At 38.6% G+C, this 21949-nt stretch overlaps 1 protein-coding gene across 7 annotated transcripts in view; it reads right to left on the reverse strand.

Annotated features, from left to right (window-relative positions):
• The window catches only part of ZMYND11 (zinc finger MYND-type containing 11), a 106210-nt gene that overhangs the window by 46511 nt on the left and 37750 nt on the right, over positions 1 to 21949 (reverse strand). For 5 of the 7 annotated variants that reach the window (XM_072033826.1, XM_005009043.6, XM_005009041.6 and 2 more), the window contains one exon: positions 14607 to 14741. The exons of the other annotated variants lie outside the window; for them this stretch is intronic. In XM_072033826.1, the coding sequence (XP_071889927.1) occupies positions 14607 to 14722 (116 nt within the window). In that variant the 5' untranslated portion in view covers positions 14723 to 14741. The remainder of the gene's footprint in view (positions 1 to 14606; positions 14742 to 21949) is intronic. 7 annotated transcript variants of the gene reach the window in all.

Below are 21949 nucleotides of genomic sequence, written 5' to 3' on the forward strand. Positions count from 1 at the left end.
AAGCCTTAAACCCACTCCCATCAACGAAGAGGTTTAATCTGCCTGTTCTAACTGTGGCAGCGTGTGCGCTAGTGACAAGGCTCTGAACCTCCAGTTTCTCAAATCCAATCTGTGTTCTCAACCAGAGTGCAAGTACTGCCACCAGCCAAACATTGCCTTCATTTTCCCCGGCTATAAATGAGGAGCAATAAATCCCCAGTGGCTTTTTGTAGAGTACTTAGTCAATGTTCAGACTGTGCCGTCTGGAGATCCAAAAGGGCTATGTTTTCAATTTTTTTAAATACGAGGCTATCAGCTTTCACAGCAAAGCACACATGGCTAGAGAGAGAGTTTCTACTTGGAATTGCTGTTAGAAAATTGCTCCACCCCTAAACCCCCAAAGAATTTTCACTTTTATTAAATTCTGCATGGTGTACATGGAAGAGATATTCACAGGCTGTAAAACAGCACTGGCAGGGCCTGGGTGAAATAATATCTGTTCCTTTTCAGCCAGAAGTCAGCAGCGAAACTAAGAAACTATTAAGGCACGGGATTTTAATCAGAAAAGGTGTTTATTTTTTAATAATGAAATGTGAGAAACTGTCTCAACGTATGAAACACGACGGATACAAAAACAAAGTTCAGCTCTAGCCTAGAGACAGCAAACATGATGTCGGAGGTCCTAACTACCCCCATCAGACTCACTACGGGATCAGGGCGAAAACAATATTGCGATGTCTTTGTGCAGAAGTGGCAGTACGGATCCCAGGAGTGCAAGTCTTCTCCTGGCACCGCACGCACTGAAGCACGCGGCACCAAGAAGTTAAGAAACAAAGGAGAGAGATAAAGAAATTCCTGCTTGCTGTTTTCAACAGGAGCTGGTTAGCCTTGCCGCGGAGACGGGGGGTTGAAGCAATACTGGTTTGTTACGCTCCTGCCCAGTCCTCCCTATCGCCAGGCTGGGAGGTGTAATCCAATCCCTACCCTGCTATTATGTAGCCAACCACGAGAAGTAAAGCAAATACGCTTTCAGATGAGAGGACAGGGCATGGAGACAAAGTGAAATCCCCTAAATCAGCAAAGCAGCCCTAATCAGTTAGGGGGCTGAAACAACCAGTTCAGAATACAATTTAACTGTGCTAATCCCTCCCCTATAAAATGAGGGTCTGTCTGATGAGAAGAGGAGGCTTGGCCTGATAATCTGTATATTAAATTCCAAATCTTGCCAAATGAGGCTGCCAGTCTGCAGGACACACACAAGCAACCGGCGAATCTTCAAACTGCTGCTCAACATTACAATATTTATAGGTCATTTTTTTCTCTGCTCACAAACTGGCAGAAGAAACCTCCTTGAAATTAGCACAGAAGTGTCTAGCAAAATTACAATTTTTGTAATCAACTTCTGAGAGCCCGCTAAAGTGTGTTCTCAATTATTGCAACACCGCTTGGAAAGCAAGGGATAAGAATCTTCAGCCTGTTTGTGGTTTGTTATCACCCTTCAAGAAAGCTCTGCATCATCACACCATTGAATGTAAATGTGCTGACCTTCAGAAACAAGCCTCTGCCAGAAGAATCAGATAAATGCACACGTGCACACAGCTAACGTACGTGCACACCTGTCCGATAGCAAAAGAGAAGTTTGAGAGGAGAACAGTGGAGGATAACCATTAATTACTGACAGATAGGGTGAGTGTGAGTGCGAGCATTCAAGTGTACACAAAAATAGTACACAAAAATTTAATACACAAAATACCAATTATTAAAATGTGAAACAATAATTTTAAGCTTATTTGGGACTGTGCATAAACAAATGTCAGGACTTTTCTTCAAAATTAGCAGCAATAAACAATCATTTTCTTTTATTTATGAACTTTGTTCTAATTATCATCCCGACACCACAGGCAGCCCAGAGGCTCAGCACAGCCGGAGGCGAGGGCTGGCACTGTTCTCACTGGCCTTGCAGCATCCCAAACCCCGTGGTTACCTGCTGCACACCCCACTTGAGCTGTGTGGCAACAACAGGGGAGGACTGAGACGCAGGGAACCTGGTATGTGCCATCACACCGTCCCTCCTTCTCAGCACCAAACTGCAGAAGCTCTGTGCCACAACCAAGCGGCAGCTGGATCTCAACACCTCCCTTTGCTGACCCAAAATGGACGACAGAAGAACCCAAACCCAACTGCAATCCACCTGCCTGCTCGACATGCAAAAGGAGACATGATAAGGGACCCAGTCTGTCTGCACAGGAGCAATTCACGCTTACAACTCCATAACTTTTTCTCCAACTAGCCAGTCTTCAGCATGCCTTTCTGTCCAAAGCCTCCATCTCATACACTTGCTTTAAAACATACCTTAAAACTTAAGGGGAAGGTCTGGTTTGATCCCAGGGGAGGCAGCAGACTAGAGCTGCAATCACCATGGGAGCACAACACAGACACAAAAGTAGCTGGCACTTGCAGGGGATCAGATGGTGAACTTTTCGCCTACAGCTGTCGTACAGCTCACAGCTCCTTTGCTTGGTGCCGTACATGACACAACACGAAGCCAAACCCTGTCCCAGAAAGCTCAGTATACATGGCCACCGAGCGATGCACAGGAATTGCAAACTTGGCCCTCAGAGAGACCTCCTGAAGGCAGCTGTTGGCTCCTGAGATGCAGCAAGTGGTTTACGTGGGTGCCCCTGCGCTGCGGTCCAAAAATCAAAGCTGACAGGGTATTTAAAAAAAAACCTCAGTTGAATGGACCCATAAAGAATTGTATTTTCAGCCATCTGAACTCATCAAAAGGCGAGTACTGGAAAAACGCAAGCATCTCTGTAAAAGGCCAAAGTGAAATACATATAGGAAACAGCTGCCTTACGTAAAATAACGCAGCGTGACAAGTGTAGGTAGATGCTAATTTTAGTGGCAAACACTGTAATCTTGGTCTGATCAATTATCTTGATGGTGGGTGCCTCCACCCTCTGCTGTATGAAAGCAAGTAGCAGGCTGCTGGCAGCAGCTCCCCATCAGCTAAGCAACTCGTCCAGGAAAAAACAGAGGTCTCGGGCTGTCCTACATGGAAATCTTATCTCCCAACTGAGATCTGATAAAATATGGCAGATCCCATTAAACTCAACAGAAAGACTGCCATTAATACTACAGGTTACCTACAGGCATATAAAGATGTTCTAGATACGGGGACAGAGCTTAAGGAATAACACGTAAAATGAAAGGAAAGAGTCAAAAATCCTTTCTGAGTTTTATACTGTGTTCCTACTTCTGCTGATGCATTTTGCTTTAGATTCAGAGCATGACAGCAGGTTCACACACATTTTTTCAGACTTTTTATAATTTGAAAGAATAGGTCACTTGATCATACTAAAAGTAAAAATGGAGGAGATGGCTGTGACTTTTAGCAAATATAGCTACACAGCGTAAGAACTTAAAATGCTGAAGCCCCAATCTCAGGAATCCAACCAGCTATCTGAGTGGAGAGCCAGGTGAAGATCTGTGCTCACTGTTGTGTATCTCAAGTTCTCAGCTCCAAAGCGTAGGCTGCCTGCTACACCCAGACGGAGTGCTGTGTTTGTTATAAATCAGCTTTCACAACACACAGGCTAAGCATTATAGGTATTTGTGTTTCAAAATAATATATCTGAAATAGATGTTCCCTCCTTGCCAGAAACTGAGAGTTGGTCCGAGAGCTGAAGACAATATAGATGTAGAGAAAAGCAAAACTGCTTACATTGGGAATGTAGCAGCACATTTATTTTTATTTTTTCTCCTAAGCTACCTTTTGGTATGTTTACAGTTATGGATATTTTGATTATGGATTAAATTCACTAAGCTAAATACGACCAAAACATAACATTATTCTTCTGTACTTCCACTCCACAAAGAGACTCACAGGTATAGCAGCAGGCTGCGTTTGATTTCCATAGCACCCCACGCAGCACTAGCACCCTGCATGGGCCACACGGCCATTGATGGAGCTGGTGCCAGTGCAAGAAAACACTGCTTAGATTATCTGCATTTTGTACAGTCCAAAATTCCAAATGGGGGACACAGAGAAACTGAACTATACAGAAATTATGAATTTTCTTTTCCTTCTGACATCGGTGTCTGCAACACTCACCTTGAAGGCACATACACTAGCCAAGTAGGATGTGGGTTTTTAAATGTTGTTTCATCTCTCTGTCATATTTTAGAAATATAGCATTTGCATGAATACAGACTCTGATTTTGTACAATTTAAAAAAATAAAAATAGAATGCATAAACTTGATAGTGATCCAATGAAGCACTGCAGTTCAGGAAACTCAGATCTGCCTGATGTTTCTGCTCCTGCTGCAACAAAGCTAAAGAGTAATCTTGTTTGTGCATGCTTTCAGATACCCCAGGCACCATGCAGTTTCCTATGACGTTAATCACCTGGGTCATTTCTGTCAAAAACATTGTAATTTCAATTCAAGTAATTCCTTGTTTCAGTAATTTAAATTCTCTCTCATACAATTTAAGATTGTGTAACCCACCAACATGACCATGGAAAGCAAGTAATTAAGGTACTGAGCTACTCAATCCTTATCAAAAAAAAGAACAATCTCCCTTTCAAAACTACTACCACCTTCTTAAGGAGGAAATTATTTAAAAAAGGGCTCTGCTCCAACTTTTCCAACCCAAAAAACTGCTTATATGTGATATGCTGGTAGCGTACACACGTGCGCACCGAGCGCTACCAGCAAGGAGGAGGAGCAGCAACCAGTCGTGGCGTTGCGTAAATATGTACAACTGCTTGTGTACACGCGGTCACAGCGCCAGCCAGCATTTTCCTGGGGAAGCACTGCAGAGACAAACAAATAATACATGACTCAGAATATAACATCCTGGCTGATACCTCGCAGATTAAATATTTAGTCAGCTCATATTGTGCGTCTCAGTTCAAAACACACTTAAAAAATATACATTCCAGTGCTTTCGTGATTCAGTTTTTCAGAGTTTTCTATTTAATTTAATTTCCATTCTTATCTGAGTTTCAAACACATCACACTGTCACACAAATGTTCACATAATTACCAGCTAGGGAACAGCACAACAGCTGGAAAAGCCATCAGGGCAGGCCTGCTGCTTTTGGTGATGATATTGTTTGTATGAATGGAAATATGAAACTGCAGCCTAAAATAGATGGTATGAGGAGTGCTCCGGAGATCACTCTCTCCCCACTGATTACAGAGAAAGCCTTGATGAGCACTTTAGACCAGATAACAACCTGTTAAATAGCCATATCGCACTCATTTTTATCTTTCAGTTCTAATAGAAAACCACATTTATTTACAGCAAAACAAAACAAAACAAAACAAAAAACTAAAATTTCCCTTTTAAATATTATAAAGATGTTATGATTCAAGCAAAAATAAATCCTGCTTGTGGCATAAAAAGGAAATTGGTTTGCTTTTAGTAATTAGAAATTAAGGTAGTCTGTTAAGTATTCTTCTGTGTAAACTTGCACAACTTCAACAGGAATACTAACAGAAGCATGGAGTACTTCAAACATTGTGTCTAAATGAAAACGGAGATGGCGATTTTCAAGTCAGAAATACTTCCACCACTTTCCTTCTGAATAGTTACACTGGAATTAATAGTTTGCATGTACTATCCAGGAAAACTGTTAAACATCGAATATTACAATTTTCACTGCCACATGCACAGTAAAGAAAGTTTAAATGAGTTTGCACTCATTGGCAAGCATCAGACATTGTTGTTAATAACCATACAATTGAGCTGTTAAAACGAATCATTTTATTTATGCTCAGACCAGAGATGACTTCACCTACTGACCCAGTGAAAAACACTGACCTTTGAAATAAAAAAAACACTATCCTACTACCATCTACTTCATTGGGTCAGTCATTTTTTTAATGTCTTTATTTAAGCACCTTAACTAATGTAATTAACATAAAATCACAAATTCAAGAAATGGTGTCTATTGAGGGAAGAGCTTGATGGGAACAGTAATTATTAATATGTATTATAAACTCAAGATGGTATTTTAACCAAAGCTCCTAATTTAGCATCTTTAATTCTCCTACTACACAGAACAAATGTAGCTATGTTCTTCACAGCCTTTTTCCAAGACAAGTTTACAATTTTTTCCTGTCATCTCTGCTTCCACCCTCCTTAGTCAAAAATGTCTACAAGCAGATCTTAAACTGGACTACTACTACCAGCAATATTCAAGATACATACCATCCAACATAGAAAATTATAATTAACTCATAAGCAAAATTAAGACTAAACCAATATTATCAAATAGATAAAAGCTTTATTACCACTGTAGCTATCTACAGGTAACAAGGGTGAAATATAATGAAAATCTCCCATTGTGAACATTCCAGCACACATAATGCAGAGATTTTACATATGACCAAACCAGCAGTTTTACTGATAGTTTTTTTTTTTTTAATTAAGTAGTCAAATGACTCATTTTAGATTGCTTTTTTTTGTTTGTTTTATAAACACAATGATTTTTGAGCAACCTGTTCAAAAGAGGACATACCTGTTTTTTCTAGGATGATCTGTGACTAAGGATTTACAAGCTTTAAAACTCCAGACTTGGTGTATTATCTTGGTTTAATGTAAGAAGTATTATGAAAACAGAAAAACAAAACAAAACAAACCCATTGTTTTCTGGCTAAAACAAGGAAGCAAAGAAGTTTATTAGAGTAAAAGAGAGAGGACAGCAAAAGATATGGAATAACGGAGATCGACTTAGTAGAATCAGACAGAAAGAAGTAACTTGTCTTTGACTGTAACTGAAAGCACATGAAGTAGTATTTAAAACTGAGTTTTCCACACTGACATTGCCTGGTGATGTGTTTCCGTGTTTGTTTTCTGTAATGAACATATGTATAATATGGTGGCCAAATTTTGGTGGCCAAATTTTGGTGGCCAAAAAGGCCAACAGCATCCTGGCTTGCATAAGAAACGGTGTGGCCAGCAGGGCTAGGGAGGTGATCGTCCCCCTGTACTCGGCTCTGGTGAGGCTGCACCTCGAGTACTGTGTTCAGTTTTGGGCCCTTCAGTACAAGAAGGACATCGAGGTGCTTGAGCGGGTCCAGAGAAGGGCGACGAAGCTGGTGAGGGGCCTGGAGAACAAGTCCTATGAGGAGTGGCTGAAGGAGCTGGGCTTGTTCAGCCTGGAGAAAAGGAGGCTCAGGGGTGATCTTATTGCTCTCTACACGTACCTTAAAGGAGGCTGTGGAGAGGTGGGGGTTGGCCTGTTCTCCCACGTGCCTGGTGACAGGACGAGGGGGAATGGGCTTAAGTTGCGCCAGGGGAGTTTTAGGCTGGATGTTAGGAAGAACTTCTTTACTGAAAGGGTTGTGAGACACTGGAACAGGCTGCCCAGGGAGGTGGTGGAGTCACCATCCCTGGAAGTCTTCAAAAGATGTTTAGATGTAGAGCTTAGGGATATGGTTTAGTGGGGACTGTTAGTGTTAGGTCACAGGTTGGACTCGATGATCTTGAGGTCTCTTCCAACCTAGAAATTCTGTGATTCTGTGCTAATTAAGCCAACCCAATACAAACTGAATTCGCTTTTCTCTGAGGTGAATACTCAAGAGACACGCAGTCACTAGAAGCAGCTTTGTGGCCTGCTGAGGAAGCAGCATCACGCTGCTTAGTGTTGGACTCCACACTTCTGCTTACCCTCACAAAATCAGAAATTGCTATTACACTGCAGGGCATGGAAAAAACTTCGCTCACTGTTCTTCCTTCTCCTTTCTCACCTGGTAAAATGTGAGCTTCCTGAGCATCTCCTTCAGCATTCACCTGTTCCACCACAGTACAACTGACCATGGTTTGATTAACACATACTGGATTCTGAAGAGTTGCTCTTAATAACGCTACTTGCTCCACGTGGTCGCTTTTAAAATATATATTGGGATAATGTAAAAATTTGGTAAAGGAGCCAGTAACACTGATTAGAAGCGAACTCAAGCAGCCGCTGCATTTTTATGGCTAACAGGAGGATGCTTTATTTCGAACCATTGTTTTCAGATAAGCCTGCTCTTCAGTAACAAAAAGGCAGATACATTTAGAGGAATGACTTGACAAAGGATAAGAAACCACCAGAGCAGAAAAACGTATCTAAGTTTCCATTTCAGTCAAAAATATCAGGTGCTACAATAATTTTGCTCATGTAAAGTTAAAAAAACAGGATTATCTAGTTCTAAATCCAGAGTAATCTGCTCTCCTAATCGTTCTTATGGCTTACTATTTTTGTTTATGCATGACTATTTAGTTGCAACATGCAAAATACTAGGGAGATTTAAATTCTCATCAGATGTACTATAAATAGTGACAAGTTTTTCTAACAACTTTCTGAGCTTCAAATAAGCAATACTGTAAGTATCTTGATTTTACAATTTTTTTCTTGCCATTGCATTACATATTCTTATTTATACTCTCTTATGATTATTCTCTACCTGTTCAAATTGCTCATTTTCTTATTTATACTCTCTTATGATTATTCTCTACCTGTTCAAATTGCTCATTCTCATCTTTGCTCTAATCAGTGCTTCTAGAAATTGATTTCTGTTAAAGCAGACAGCCTAGAAAGAGAACAGCAGGAGAATTAAGGCAACAGAAACAGATTTATGGATGGGAGAGGCCCTTAACTTTAAATATCCTCAGGGATTGACTAGAGAAATTTCATAGAGTGATATTTGGAGAAGAAATCCTCCTCATAGGACTAAATGTCAAACCAAGGGGGTCACATACTCAATCTGCTAGTGACTCCACCTCAACTTTGGGACCAGAAAAATCTCATCATTTTAAAGTAATCTTTCATACCGAGTAATTCTTTTCTGGGATGCTATCCCATCAGTGCTGATTAATGTCAGTCAGCACAAAACTAACAAGGGACTCACGGAGACTGCTCTCTGTAGGCTTAGAATCTGCTCAGTTCTCTTAGATGACCTGACTTAGCTGCACTTATGTCAAATTAGAATGTAATAAAAATGAGTCCACAGCATAAATATGCAAAAATGATTTATGTCCATTCAAGGACCTGGTACTGGACCATCCCATTTGAATGCCAATTAAAACAGTTGAGAGCCTGTGTACCTGTTTGTGAAAAATACATTTTTCTATCACAAATGTTGTGAAACAGCTGACTGGTGGAACTGAGTTTCATCAAAAAAACTTTAAACTTTAGTTTAAAACAATACAAATTCTTCAATTACAGCATATCAACTTTATCCTAGCTAATATTCTTTCCATCAGCTTTATCCTCCCAAAAAGTTGGGATACCTCTACCCAGGGGACTATGGTCACTCTGTCTCATTCCCAAAGTAAACCATTCTCAGGCTCCATTCTGGAGAAAGCCAACTTGTTCCCTCTGGGAAGAAGGCAAAGCATGGCCACGAGGTTAGTTTGCTCCAGACAGAGAACATGGACGTAAACCACGCCAAGACTGACTCCTCCTGCCCAGGGCACTCCAACGCCATTTCAGTATGCTATGTGTCCTCAGTTGCCTTCATGCCATGTCCGATGGCAAGCTACACAAGCCTCCATCTTCAAGAATAGCGTTGCTGTGGGCTGTGTTATTTTTGGCGCTTAGAACTGAAGAACCACACACACATATAAAACAAACAAAGAATATGTCACAGCCAAAGAAACACTCCATGAGCCAAAGGCAACGCAGCGTGGTCACATCATATCTGCTCCAGATGGTGCCAGGGCATTCCCTGTCACAGTACACAAAGACAGGACAGAAAGAGCCTTTACAAGAGAGAGGGAGAGAAGCCAATGAACTAAATAAATCATGTATCACATCACAGGGAGAGAGAAAAAATATAAGGAAGTATGGATGAAAAGATTTACATTTTGGTTCTTCGCATTAGTGAAGAAGCCATGAAATGGTTTAGAAACCAGAAGGATTCTTTGTTTACAGTGGCAAACTCCTATTTGTCACACTTGTCAACTGGGTATTTTAATTACATTACCTTAAGAGATAATGAACTCCAAACTAATCATAAAGATCACAATATGTTCATAAATTGCTACCGAGGAAACCCAATACCTTGAGAGAAACAGGGCAAAAAAGGTATTAATAGTTAATTAAATCTTAGGAGTCCGATTGCCTGTAAGGAAATAATAACAGAAGCACAGAATGGCTGAGGTTGGAAGGGACCTATGGAGATCAGATGACCCAACCCCCCTGCAAAGCAGGGTCACCCAGAGCACGTTGCACAGGATGGCATCCAGGCAGCTTTTGGATATCTCCAGAACAGGAGACTCCACAGCCTCTCTGGGCAACCTGTGCCAGTGCTCTGTCACCCTCACAGTAAAGAAAATACTTTAAAAGAAACTGGAAGCCTAGAGTAGCCAAAGAAAGAGAACTTTAAAAATGTGTCTGTACAGAAATACTTACCAATCTGCTATGCAACTGACTGTCAATAATTTATCCTACTCATTTAAATATGCATGCTTTTTTTTTCCAGTGTATTTTAATGCATTTTATTCCATAGAATCAATTTTTGAGGTTACCCCAAATCCAAAACAGATGGAAGATAATGAGGAAAAAACTGAGAAAGTCAAAGCATAATTATCATTTTTAACACACTTTTAGGATGAACAATTTGTCAAGCTGCGCTCTTGACAGAGAATTTGTAAGATATGGGAAGCCATTTCTCTGCTAGTGTTTACAGCATAACTAATCCCAATAATACTCATCTAAATAATAGTCATATTAAGGTTAAATTATTGCAACACCAGGCCTAGACAGAAAAATAATCACATTTGATAAATACATTTTAGAAATATCATTTTGTTAGCAAGTAATTTGGTAGTTTAGAAACGTCAGATATTTCTTGTAGTTAGATTTTTAGATGATTATAATTGAACAACTCAAAATAAACTATGACAATATAAGCTGGGTCAGAATATTTATTTTGCATATTGGCACAAACATTATCATGCCTTCAGATGAGCTTTACTCTTACATAAAAATGCACTGAACACACTGGAGCCTTTGTACCAACAGAAGAAATTAAATAAAAATATATTAATAAAGTTCTTCTCACAAGGCAGTTTACAATTTTTATACTAATTCCTTTACATTCGCTGCACTTATTGCTTGTTAGCATTGATTTTCAGTCCTTCGCTTATTTTTCAAGCTACAGCAGAACACTTATCTCCTACCAATGGGATGTAACTTCCCAAGTAAAATCACTAAAACTGTAGAATTCCTTTCATATAATGATTTGGTAATTGTTTTGGAGACATCAGGTCTGTGCAATATGGTCTCTTCCCTAACAATCCTTTAAGTATTTATATAATACTCCACTTATTAATGTCATATTCTTGCCATTTTTCCACATATATTTTTAATTCCTTCAAAAACAGATACTTTTCTGTTTCTAAATACTGCTCTGTATGCAGTGAACTTTCCAAAATAATCACCAACAGTTCAATAAGCTTAATAATGAATTGCTTAAAGGCTCTAACTTGTATTTTGAAATTTTCCAAGTGAAAACTCTTTCCTCAATGTAAGACAGTTTTCAATCAGCTACTAATCATGCATTTTTCTATTCTTGCTTTTCCCCCTCATCAATTTAAATAGCAAAGCGTACTTGATTTAGTTGACTTTTAATTAAAGGGCCTCTTTCCTTATAGGTTTTTCTGACAATATCAGAAGTACCTTCTAGTGCTCTTGGCTCCTCCTACACCATCCTCCTACTCTTATGTTCTCTACAGAAAACGAGTGTCTAGTTCTATAGATTTTTCTTGCCTACTTCCCATTACCAGTATCTTAGGGAAGTCTTTCTTTACCCCAGGTATTTTTTAATTATTATATAAAGTACACAGGTTACATTTTACATTATTTTAATGTGTTACATAAATTCATCTTTTTTTTTTTTTTATACTGAGTTGAAACAGTTCATTATCTATAAACTATGAATATTCTTTTTACTCTACCAGCATTTCCTTCCTGATCATAAGAAGTAAATGCTGTCTAATACATACAGTGGCATACTTCTATTCAGCACCAGGAGGCCAGAAGAAGCAAGAATTAAATGAAATAAACTGTGAAAATGAGGAAGAGAGAGAGAACCATACGGCGTTTCCAGTTAGAAGAAAAGATAATTAATAGATATGCCTAAAAGTAGCGAATGATATGATGAAGAAGACATCAACATAGATCATGCTCCAATGGTGTTTGGACTAACAAGTCACAAAACATACAGGACAACCTGTCTCCAGCAACAAATAAAAAACCCCAAACCACAAGCAAACAACGAAATTAAATTATGAATCATCTGTTCAACTTATAAACCGCTATATGATATGGTAGGATGACTGTCACTTACCTTAAATATGTAATCAAAACCAAACCAAACCAAAATAAAATAAAAAAGACACTGATTTATCTTAGAAGGAATGGCAATTTTACTTGACCAAATGATCCTTGAGCCTGAAAGAATACATCAGTTTTTCAGTTCTCATCAGAAGAGATATTCTGATACCCCACTAATTTCAGAACTTTATTTTGAATATTATGTAATATGCATTCTCATTTTCTAAGTCATCTGTGTTTCTCCATTAATAACTAGAAGTGGAAAGCAACTCAGAGACCTTTGTCTTTTCCTTCCTTGTCAAATGTTATCTCCTTAAAAATATCATATAATCGAAACTAGATACCTTCTGTCACTGATGAGCATGTAGAGCATTTACAGTGTCCTAGCACATTTTAGATAACTCTTTACTGTTAACACCTTGCACCAGAGAGACAACAAACCACTCCAAACTTTTTAATGATCTTCCAAACTTCTATAATATTCATCTTTCTCAAAGTACTATGGCTGCTTGCATCTCTGTTTAGTCATTTAAGGTATTTTTCTTCTGATTACAGATGAGTCATACAATCTGGATCAAGACTGTTTAAAAAAACACCAACCTAACCTTCAGTTACTAAGAGCAGTACCCCTTTTTCTAGTTTTTAATTACTTGTTTTCTCAACCTTGTTTGTAATGATAGGATTTCTCTTCTCTAACTTCACCCAGCTAAATGTTACTTGTACCATCTTAAAATAGGCATCTTTTATAAGAGTGGGATGAATCCCCTGCCAGACGTGCCTGTCTCTCTTTATTACATAGAAAAAAATATAAACAGCTACCAAACTCAGCTAATATATGGCCTGGAGCAAGTCATTTGAAACGTTAAAATGGGAAGTGTATAGCATTAGTTTACCTACTTATCTCCTTGTAGACATGATGCTAATACACATAACGTTTTACAGCATTCAGAAGCTCAAGTGCAAGCTCAAAAATGAAATTTCTTAAAATCCAATCTCCCTCTTAAGCCTGCTTGGAATTCTCTAGTAAGGTGCTTTTTGGTTTAATGGTGCATTTATTTTTGTTGTAAGAGCCAAGTACATACTAATTCACCTGGTACATCATCTTTTTCTTTTTTCCTGTTTATTATTTGCTGTTTGGACAACCTAAACTGTTCCACTTCTACTTATTAAGCCAGTTTTGCCTGTCACTTCCACCCCACAGATTCCAAACTGTGTCAACAGACCATATTATACTGATTTTCACTTCATTAGTCACCTGCACTGTTTATATCCCTCCCCTTTGGTGGTCTCTGCCCTCACTATCAGTTCACATTGGTTCTAGCAACTGAAGAGCTGCCAACTGGTTAGTTTTGTTCTTTTAAATTATTCATATTGATTACTTGGACAAATGTGATGTGCATGTTGGCCTGGAAATGCAGACAAAGCAGAGAGGCACAAAACCTTCAGCTTTTATTACAGTGGCTAGTACAAGTTATTCAAAAAGCTATTTTAATATGTTAGACCTTTTTGAACATTGCAAGCTCAACAGAATAAACAATAAATATTTCTCTCTATATATAGCACCTACTACATCATGAAGAATACTTTAATATTAACAATAGTATTAACTATAGATATAATACACCCATGTCTTCTTTAATAGCATCCTATGCCCATCTCAACAAATATGGCTTGTGCAACCAAGCAGTTTGACTTCCTATTTATCTTTGTTTTCCAGAAAGGAGTTCTCCACTGCTCTCAATAAGTTCTTCTCCCAGTGTGTAACTCATATCTGAGATTGTCCCGACCCAGGCGCAGCACCTTGCACTTATATTGTTGTACCTCATTAGGTTCACGTGGACCCACTTTTCGAACTTGTCCAGATCCCTTTGGGTAGCATCCCTTACTTCTGTTGTATCAAGTGCACCACTCAGCTTAGCGTTACCTGCAAATCTGCTGAGGGTGCACTTGATCCCATTGTCTATGTTGTTGATAAAGATATTAAACAGTATTGGTCCTAAGACAGACCTCTTCTCTTTTGGCCAAGCTAGCAAGTAACTCTAATGCAATAAATTCAGTTCAAGTACTATAAAGATTGCGTATTTCCTACAAACTTATACAAAACAAAATCTCATCTCAATAGATTAAATCTCACTTTGGGATCTTTAGGTACTCTGTTATAATTAGTAACTCAGCAGTTCCTGTACCTTTTTCACAGTCTCTCATAATGTTTAATGTCTGTTTCTTAGGGCTTTTAATATCATCAAACTTTCCCCTCGTTAAGATTTTTTTTTGAATAGATCACTTACTTTGTAATACGGTCAATGTTAGCAATTTGCTTCTGGTTCCGGATTATTTCTATAGCTGCCCAAAGATGCTGGATAGCCTTTGTATCTGCCTGTCGTCTCTTCGTTAAGCGTGCCATGACCTGTTTACTTGGTCAGCTGCAGCCAATAAATAAAAAAAAATACATCAAAAAGTTAATCATGAATTATGAAATGGATTACATGATCATCTTACAATAAATACAAGGAAAAAATTCTTAAGAGCAATCCAATTTGTATACAGCATCATGTTTTCTTATGCTTAAAGAGGAGTAAAAAAGCAAAAAAGTAGTTTACCAGAATTCCTTCCATATCACATAATCTATACAAAAGACAAAAGGTGATCAGTAAATTATCAAACCAATAGCAAATGACTTAGCTTATCAAATTGGCTATGAGAAGTCACTTAGTTCACATACCTACTCCCTAAAATTTGGTAAAAAGCATAAGCATAAGTCACCCTAGTCTGAGGTGTTCACAAACTCCTGCTTTGTTCTAAACCCTTAAAAAGGGCCAGTGGCCCTTGACTTATTTAATTCTGGGTAAGTATGCACTCTGACACAGACAAAAAGCTGCATCCACTGTTTAGTTTACGGTATAGTTCTCCAATTTTTAATTTCAGATTTTTATCACTTAAAACAATTTAAAAAAAATCCAGAAAAATGCAGAAGGTATAATTTCATAGATAATAAATATTAAAAAAAAAAAAAAAAAAGCAACAACAGTTTGGAACAATTCCATTTTCTGTAACATTCTAAAACCCAACATGACCAAAGTTCTTCTGATGGCATTTAACCATCTAACCAACCCTGAATAGGAACATAATGAGCATCTGGCTTTGTTTACAAATTTTCCAAAAGCTCAAGGCAATAAGTACAGATAAGCCATAAATCGCCTACGGCTCTACAACAGGCAATAGAATCTCTTTTTAAAAGCTTAACGATGCATTTTGATCACTGTAGAACTTTCTTCCAGTGCCACCACTTTCTGAATGAAAAAATGACTGATTTATGACTGCTACCAACATGCATAATTTATTTGAGAGCTCTGTCCTCAAAATGAACTCTGTGGTATGCATGCGGATACTTGTAACTAGCAGAATATTAACTTCAGTAACCCAAAATAAGATAAAAATGCAAAAACATTACACCATCTGTGCAATGTTAAAGATGGGAATTTAAGTATTGTAAGTGTCCCTCCTCTCAAATTCACAAAAATTAAACAGGTTTGAGTATTTCATCGGTTGCAGAAACGCAATTTAGCAGTCTTTGAGACCTGTATGTGCTTGTCTAAGAGGACTGTCAAGCTTCATGATCTGGTATTATCTTAGCAACACTCACACACTCTACGGGTATAATGGAAGTATCATTATACCTGCACAGTATCATTAAGGAGAATCAATGATTTAACAGCACTATTACGTACTTCACTTCAAAAACAAACAAACAAAAAAAGATCATGTGAAGTGATACGTATGTCCAGTTGCAATTGTATGTGAGGCACCTCTGGCTCCTGGAGATACCAGAGAAGAGCTGAACTGCACAGGGCTCTTACAGACAGTGTGGTCTCATCAGCCCAACACTTCTGCTTTAGAAATCTTTTCCCCCTGGGATTTAACGCAAGGGCAACTGGATGGACCTCCCAGAAGAGAAAGGCTAGGAATACATTTTTGAGGGAACGATAAGAAGGAATATGACAGAAATACAACAAAGAATGACAGCTAGTAGATACCATCACCTAAGAATGATTCAGACAAAGTCTCTATTGGGAATAGTAGGAAAAAGATCCTGCATCCCCTTGAGCTCTTTTGCATTCATACTACAGAACTTGAGGACGCTGCAAGTTGGAAAACCTTCTTAATTTGTAAGAGAACCATATGATTAATTGTAGAATTTAATTCTTAAGGAAAATAGACCTATAAAATACACAAAGAGGGTTTGAGGCTAACAATAAAACAGAAAATCTTTACAGCGCTACTATCTTAAAGGAAGCATAAAACTCCTTGTTTAATGCAGAACTGACTAAAAATGAAACTATTCTCTGTATTCTAGCTCTCTCCTAAGTATCTGCTTGGTGACCAACACTGCAGCAGACAGGCTGGACACGGAGCATTGTACACAGCACCCTGTGAGGATCAAGGAGGAAAACACTCATCCTCCTCAACCCTGATAACAGTGTGAAACAACAGACCAGTTCTCAGTTTATTTTGTAACAAACGAAAGGGTTCCTGTTATCCCAACTATTTTAAAAATAACATTTTTTTTTTTCTGGCGGTCTGCCATACACGCATGTGAGAGCAGCAGGGCAAGGAGGTGGATTTTCTCTCAAACAAACCCCTGCGACGCCTGGGCCTGAGGGCCACCAGTGCAGTGCTGGGAACCCATCCTCCATGCAGCCCCATATCTAAGCAAGGGCTGACCTTCGGGGCTAGCAAACTCCTTCTTGTGTACCTAGGGTAGGAAAAGAAGCCCATGTCCTAGGGAGACAGAGAGGGAGAGCAAAGGATTTGATATAGTTTCAGGCTTCTCAGAGTGTGCAGTGGCAGATCTACACCTTAAATGTCTGCCCACAGGGGCAGAGGAAGGCCTGTCCTTGAAAAGACCCTACTGAGCTCTCAATCTGGCTGTTGCTGAGGGAGGAGAACATTTTCCCACAATTTTTATTCTAGCTCCTCCAGTGTCCCTTACAGAATAAGTTGGATGGGTGCAAGAAAGCATTTATTTGGGATCAGGAGTACACTTTTGGAACGTATCTCTTCACCGCCCCCCTACCCATCCTTATTACACTTTATGCTATCGGAGCACGCGAACACCACGTCCTTCTGCCAGAACACAGCAATCACCCATGTTCTGTTGTGTTCCTGTTTTTATTATTTTTTTCAAGATACAATAATTTTAGGAGCTATTCTACCTTAAATAATATACATTTTTTCATTTTTATATCTCTGCTTTACTCTTTAAGGGCACTTTTGTTAAGCACAGAGTTGACACTCCACTATTGTTGTAGAATGTCAGAGGTTCTTACAAGAATGTAAGAACTGTGGGTCTTATACACCACACTTACAAAAACATCAAACCAGGGTGTGTGTGTGTTTGTTTTCTAAAAAGCCCAGACTATTAACCTGATTTTCATCTTTTGATTGCATGGTATAAAAGAAATATAAAGAGCTTTTGGCATTAAAGAAAAAGATAAAAAGACTGTGGCATATTTATTCCTGTTCATTGCATTGTCACTCTTCCCACATGGTAAAACTAACCAGAACAGTATACTTCCTGCATTTCTGCAAATATATTTAAGCTGTTTTCTATATTATTACAAAATCTGAAAAATAACCTTTATCAGACAGTTAATAGTTAATAAAATACTGCATAGTACTGCCTCCAAGCAATAGAAAATGCTCCCAGTACTACAATATGCACAACTTCCTCATACAAATAATAGTCTGAAGTTTAATGGGAGACATACTGGATTCTTAAAACTATATTTATCACCCCTGATTATTTGCTTATGAGTGGGTGCACACATGTGAGACAACAAGGATAAACTCCAGTGCGTGTAAGTTTGTATACAAATCTATGGCTTAGAGGTTAAGTGCTGAAAAAGGCCGATTCATCTATGTAATGTTTTCAAGAAGTTTGAACTCCAAAGGTTCTTTAAAAATACAAAAAATAAATGCACGTTTACAGAGAAATGCTTGAAGATGTTTCTCATCCCCCTCCTTTGCTATAGCATTCATTTAAATATTTTGTAAAGAAAAACTAAAAGCTGAGGTAAACATTAATTTTCCAATTGTGATTTGCCAGCCATCATGATTTTTCAGCTGTCTGTACAAATGTATTTGTTTCATGCCATTTCTGTCACGTCCTGCTAACCAGCTTACAGTAGGATACAGCTTTTTGGAAAAAGGTTGAAAACTAAAAGATTGGTAAAACCCTAAGAATTTACATCAGCAGGATGTGTCTCAGATTTTGCAGAAATCCATGGGACCTGGAAAATATAAGAAGTATTCTCCTTATAAAGGAAGTTTTGTGTGGCTGACATGCCAGCTTACACGCTTCAATCACACGCTCACAACAGGGCCCGAAGCAAATCATTTTTCTCAGTTTCCAACTCTCCAACTGTTCCTTGGTGTAATTTGAGTAAGGTTTTACTATCTTTTAATTTACTCTTGAATGTACTAGTTCGAGAAGTATACCACTTTATTTTACACAATTTTAGGCAAGAGCTACATGTCACCCACATTTCTTACTAACCAGGAAGGGTGAACAGGCAGGCTCAACAAACTGCTTTTTATCTTGTGAATACACACAGCATCGGTTATCTTCTCAAGCTCAGCAAAGCCCCTAGCAAAGCATGCCTTGCCTTGCAGTGGCAAAGTTACAGCGGAGGCAAACCAGACTTAACTGTCAAAACAGCAGCGCTACTAGTTGTTAGGGATGCACTCGGCCAAATCAAATGCTCTACAAACATCTTAGCAAAGTAGTAGGTATGGAAATCTGCACTGCAAGTCAAAACAAAATAAACAAAAATCACCTTGCACCATGTCTAGCGTTTTAGCTCAAGGAACCTCCTGACCCGCTGTTTGTGTCCAATTTAGCAGATACCAACAAGTACTATGTCTAGCTGGAAACCGTTCCTACTGACAGAAACAACTGAAAGATAGGTAAATCTTTAGCTTTAGCTGTTAAATACCATCACCCAAGCAAAATACGATGCCTCTGAAAATTTAAACTAATGAATTGGACTTTGCACTGAAGCAGACGGTGCTGCAGTTGGGTGCTGCCACTCTGATGGGAGCTGCTAATTAAGAGCTGACAAGTAGTAGCTTGTTAAATCTCCTGCTTGTACTTCACCGTAAGCGAGGCTACCTGTGGCGCTCGTCCCTTTCAGTGCAAAGTCAAACAGGTTAAACTTCATCCCTGCTATTAGCCACCATTTGGCTGAGATTTGGTATGCAGTTAATTGCAATGGAAAGACAATTTAAGGAGTTGATCCTTGCCATTGCTCAGCTGCTAGCTTCTGCCTTTCAGCACCGCATCCCTGGGGCTTGCTATTATTTCATCCTTGCTACATGGTGAAAAGATTTCAGGCTCAACAGAAGGAAGAAGCCAGGCTCAACTCTAGGTATTTGTGGCTTTCATGCTGTGAGACTGGCTGAGTTTGGGCAGTTAGGAAACTTGGACGCAGACTTCACTAGATATTTATATATACTTTATAATGCGATGTACTCTAGTATTTCTTACAGGCTAACTTTTTATAGTAAGTATAAAACCATATACATCAGTGGTACAAGTAGTTCCAAATGTTTAGTTCTTTGTTCTTGTATTAAATAGGAGTTTCCTATTAAAGTCCAGATCACAAATTTGGGAGCTGATGTAGAGTTGGGGGTCAGTAGATTTTATACAGATCTTTATTGTACTCTGAAGCTCTGTGAGTTTACAGTTTACAATTAAAACTGCTGTTAAAACACATCTTTCATCACCAGTTTAGTGGGAGGATAAACTCTTCAGTCTTTCCTCTCCTAGGACAACTGAGAGCAAATGTAATAACTACCCTATTTTAACATATGGAATGTGAATGTGAAAATGTTTTGACTGAGCAGCAGTGGAGGTCACGTATGTTGGGAAAAATAGAGAAGATTTAACTTCAGGTCTGTCTTCTAAACCTAGCGATTGGAAAGCATGGCAAGTAGCTGCTGGGGTGAGAACAAAGTTCTTGGCAAGGGCAATGCCAGATTTTGCTTATCATTTACTTGCCATTCTGAGGGTACAAAATCACAATGATAGCCTAATGATTAGCTGGGCACCTAGTAGCAGAAGACCCTCTTTACAAGACTGGAGATCATCAGAAATATGTATTTTGCATATGAATTCATTTGCAAATGTTTAAGAATAAGCAAGTGTTTGCTATCATTAGATATTTATACTGGACTTAATCCCAATCCACTAAAATCAACAAATGCCTTTCTGCTGACTTTCCAGAGTTTTGGAGTAAACTTTTAACTGCTGACTGCTCTTTTACATCCTCACAATGAAAAACTTAGGGAGGTGTTCAATGACATTAAAGAATCTGAAAGATGTAACAAAGGCTTATGGCTGAAATAGGCAGAAATTTCTTTGTTAATTAAGCTATCTGCAGATGGAAAATTAGACTGTAAATTAATGAAAATCACTGAATTCTTCACTGCTCTTTTTTGTAGTAAGAGATTAGTTTATGCTGTAATGCTGCCATTTTAGAAGTTATGAGACTAGGGAAGGTTTTGGGATGTTCAATGCGTGTAGTTCCTCATAAAAATCTTTTCATTTCACTGTTAAATTAAAGTGCACGTACTATACACACACACAAGAAAGATGTTTATTAGCATAATTATCCTAGATATCTCTCATGTGCAAGTGAAATAGTTGTGCTCTTATGCACAGCCCTACCTTTTGCATTTCCTGATTGCTAAGTTTGTAACCTTGACATTATACAACTTTTTGAGTGAAGTTTTGCATAGCTTCATAAAGTGCAGTACAGACAAAAAGCAGGACTACACGAGTACAGAACTGCACTGTTCTGCTTCTTTCTCTTTGCAATTTAATTTTTTTCAACTTCAGTATGCAGAATACAAGAAAGCCTTTGCTTTTACCTTGTGGCATTCCAAGATGGCAGTGAGCCACTGCAGAAAGCAGAGCCAAGGACACTACAGAATTAAAGGCCCCAAGAATACTTTCACTACACATATGTGTAAGCTCTATTTTAATCCCTGATATTGCATTTAGTTCACTTTTATTGTATTTTATTTCAAAATCATAGCGTCTTTAATTGAGGCTAAGGTATAGGATACTTGAATTTTTAAGCCCAGACATTCTGAACTGTCAGTGTTCAAATAGTTGAACTCTTTCTTTTGAAACCAAACGTGGACTTTCTTGTTTACTTAATTCACTCTGCTAGAGAGAACTCAACAAAAATTGTGAAGTGGTGAGGCCTCCATCCCACAACAAGAATTTCTAAGAAAGTGCAAGTGTAAGTCAGCGTAAACAGAGTATAACAAAACCTGAGGTGAAGGAGCAACGACAGCTGCTGAGAAAGAATAATAGCCATACACCCCAAATAAAGGCTGTCAAAGTCGTTTTGTTTGCTACCTAGTACAAATATATGTAGAGGGCTAAAATGTAATCCTGCATTCTGCTATCCCTCAAGCCAACCCCAGTCTGGAATTTCACTCACAATAGCAAATGTCGTCCTAAAAACCGGGAGGAAACGACCCTTTGTTCCCATCTGGCAGACTTCACTGAATAAAACTTTATCTAGCAACGTAAGTTTGTAGAAGAGAAGAACACAACTGC

This window comes from Anas platyrhynchos, chromosome 2 (genome assembly GCF_047663525.1).
Source record: "Anas platyrhynchos isolate ZD024472 breed Pekin duck chromosome 2, IASCAAS_PekinDuck_T2T, whole genome shotgun sequence".
Classification (NCBI taxonomy): Eukaryota; Metazoa; Chordata; class Aves; order Anseriformes; family Anatidae; genus Anas; species Anas platyrhynchos.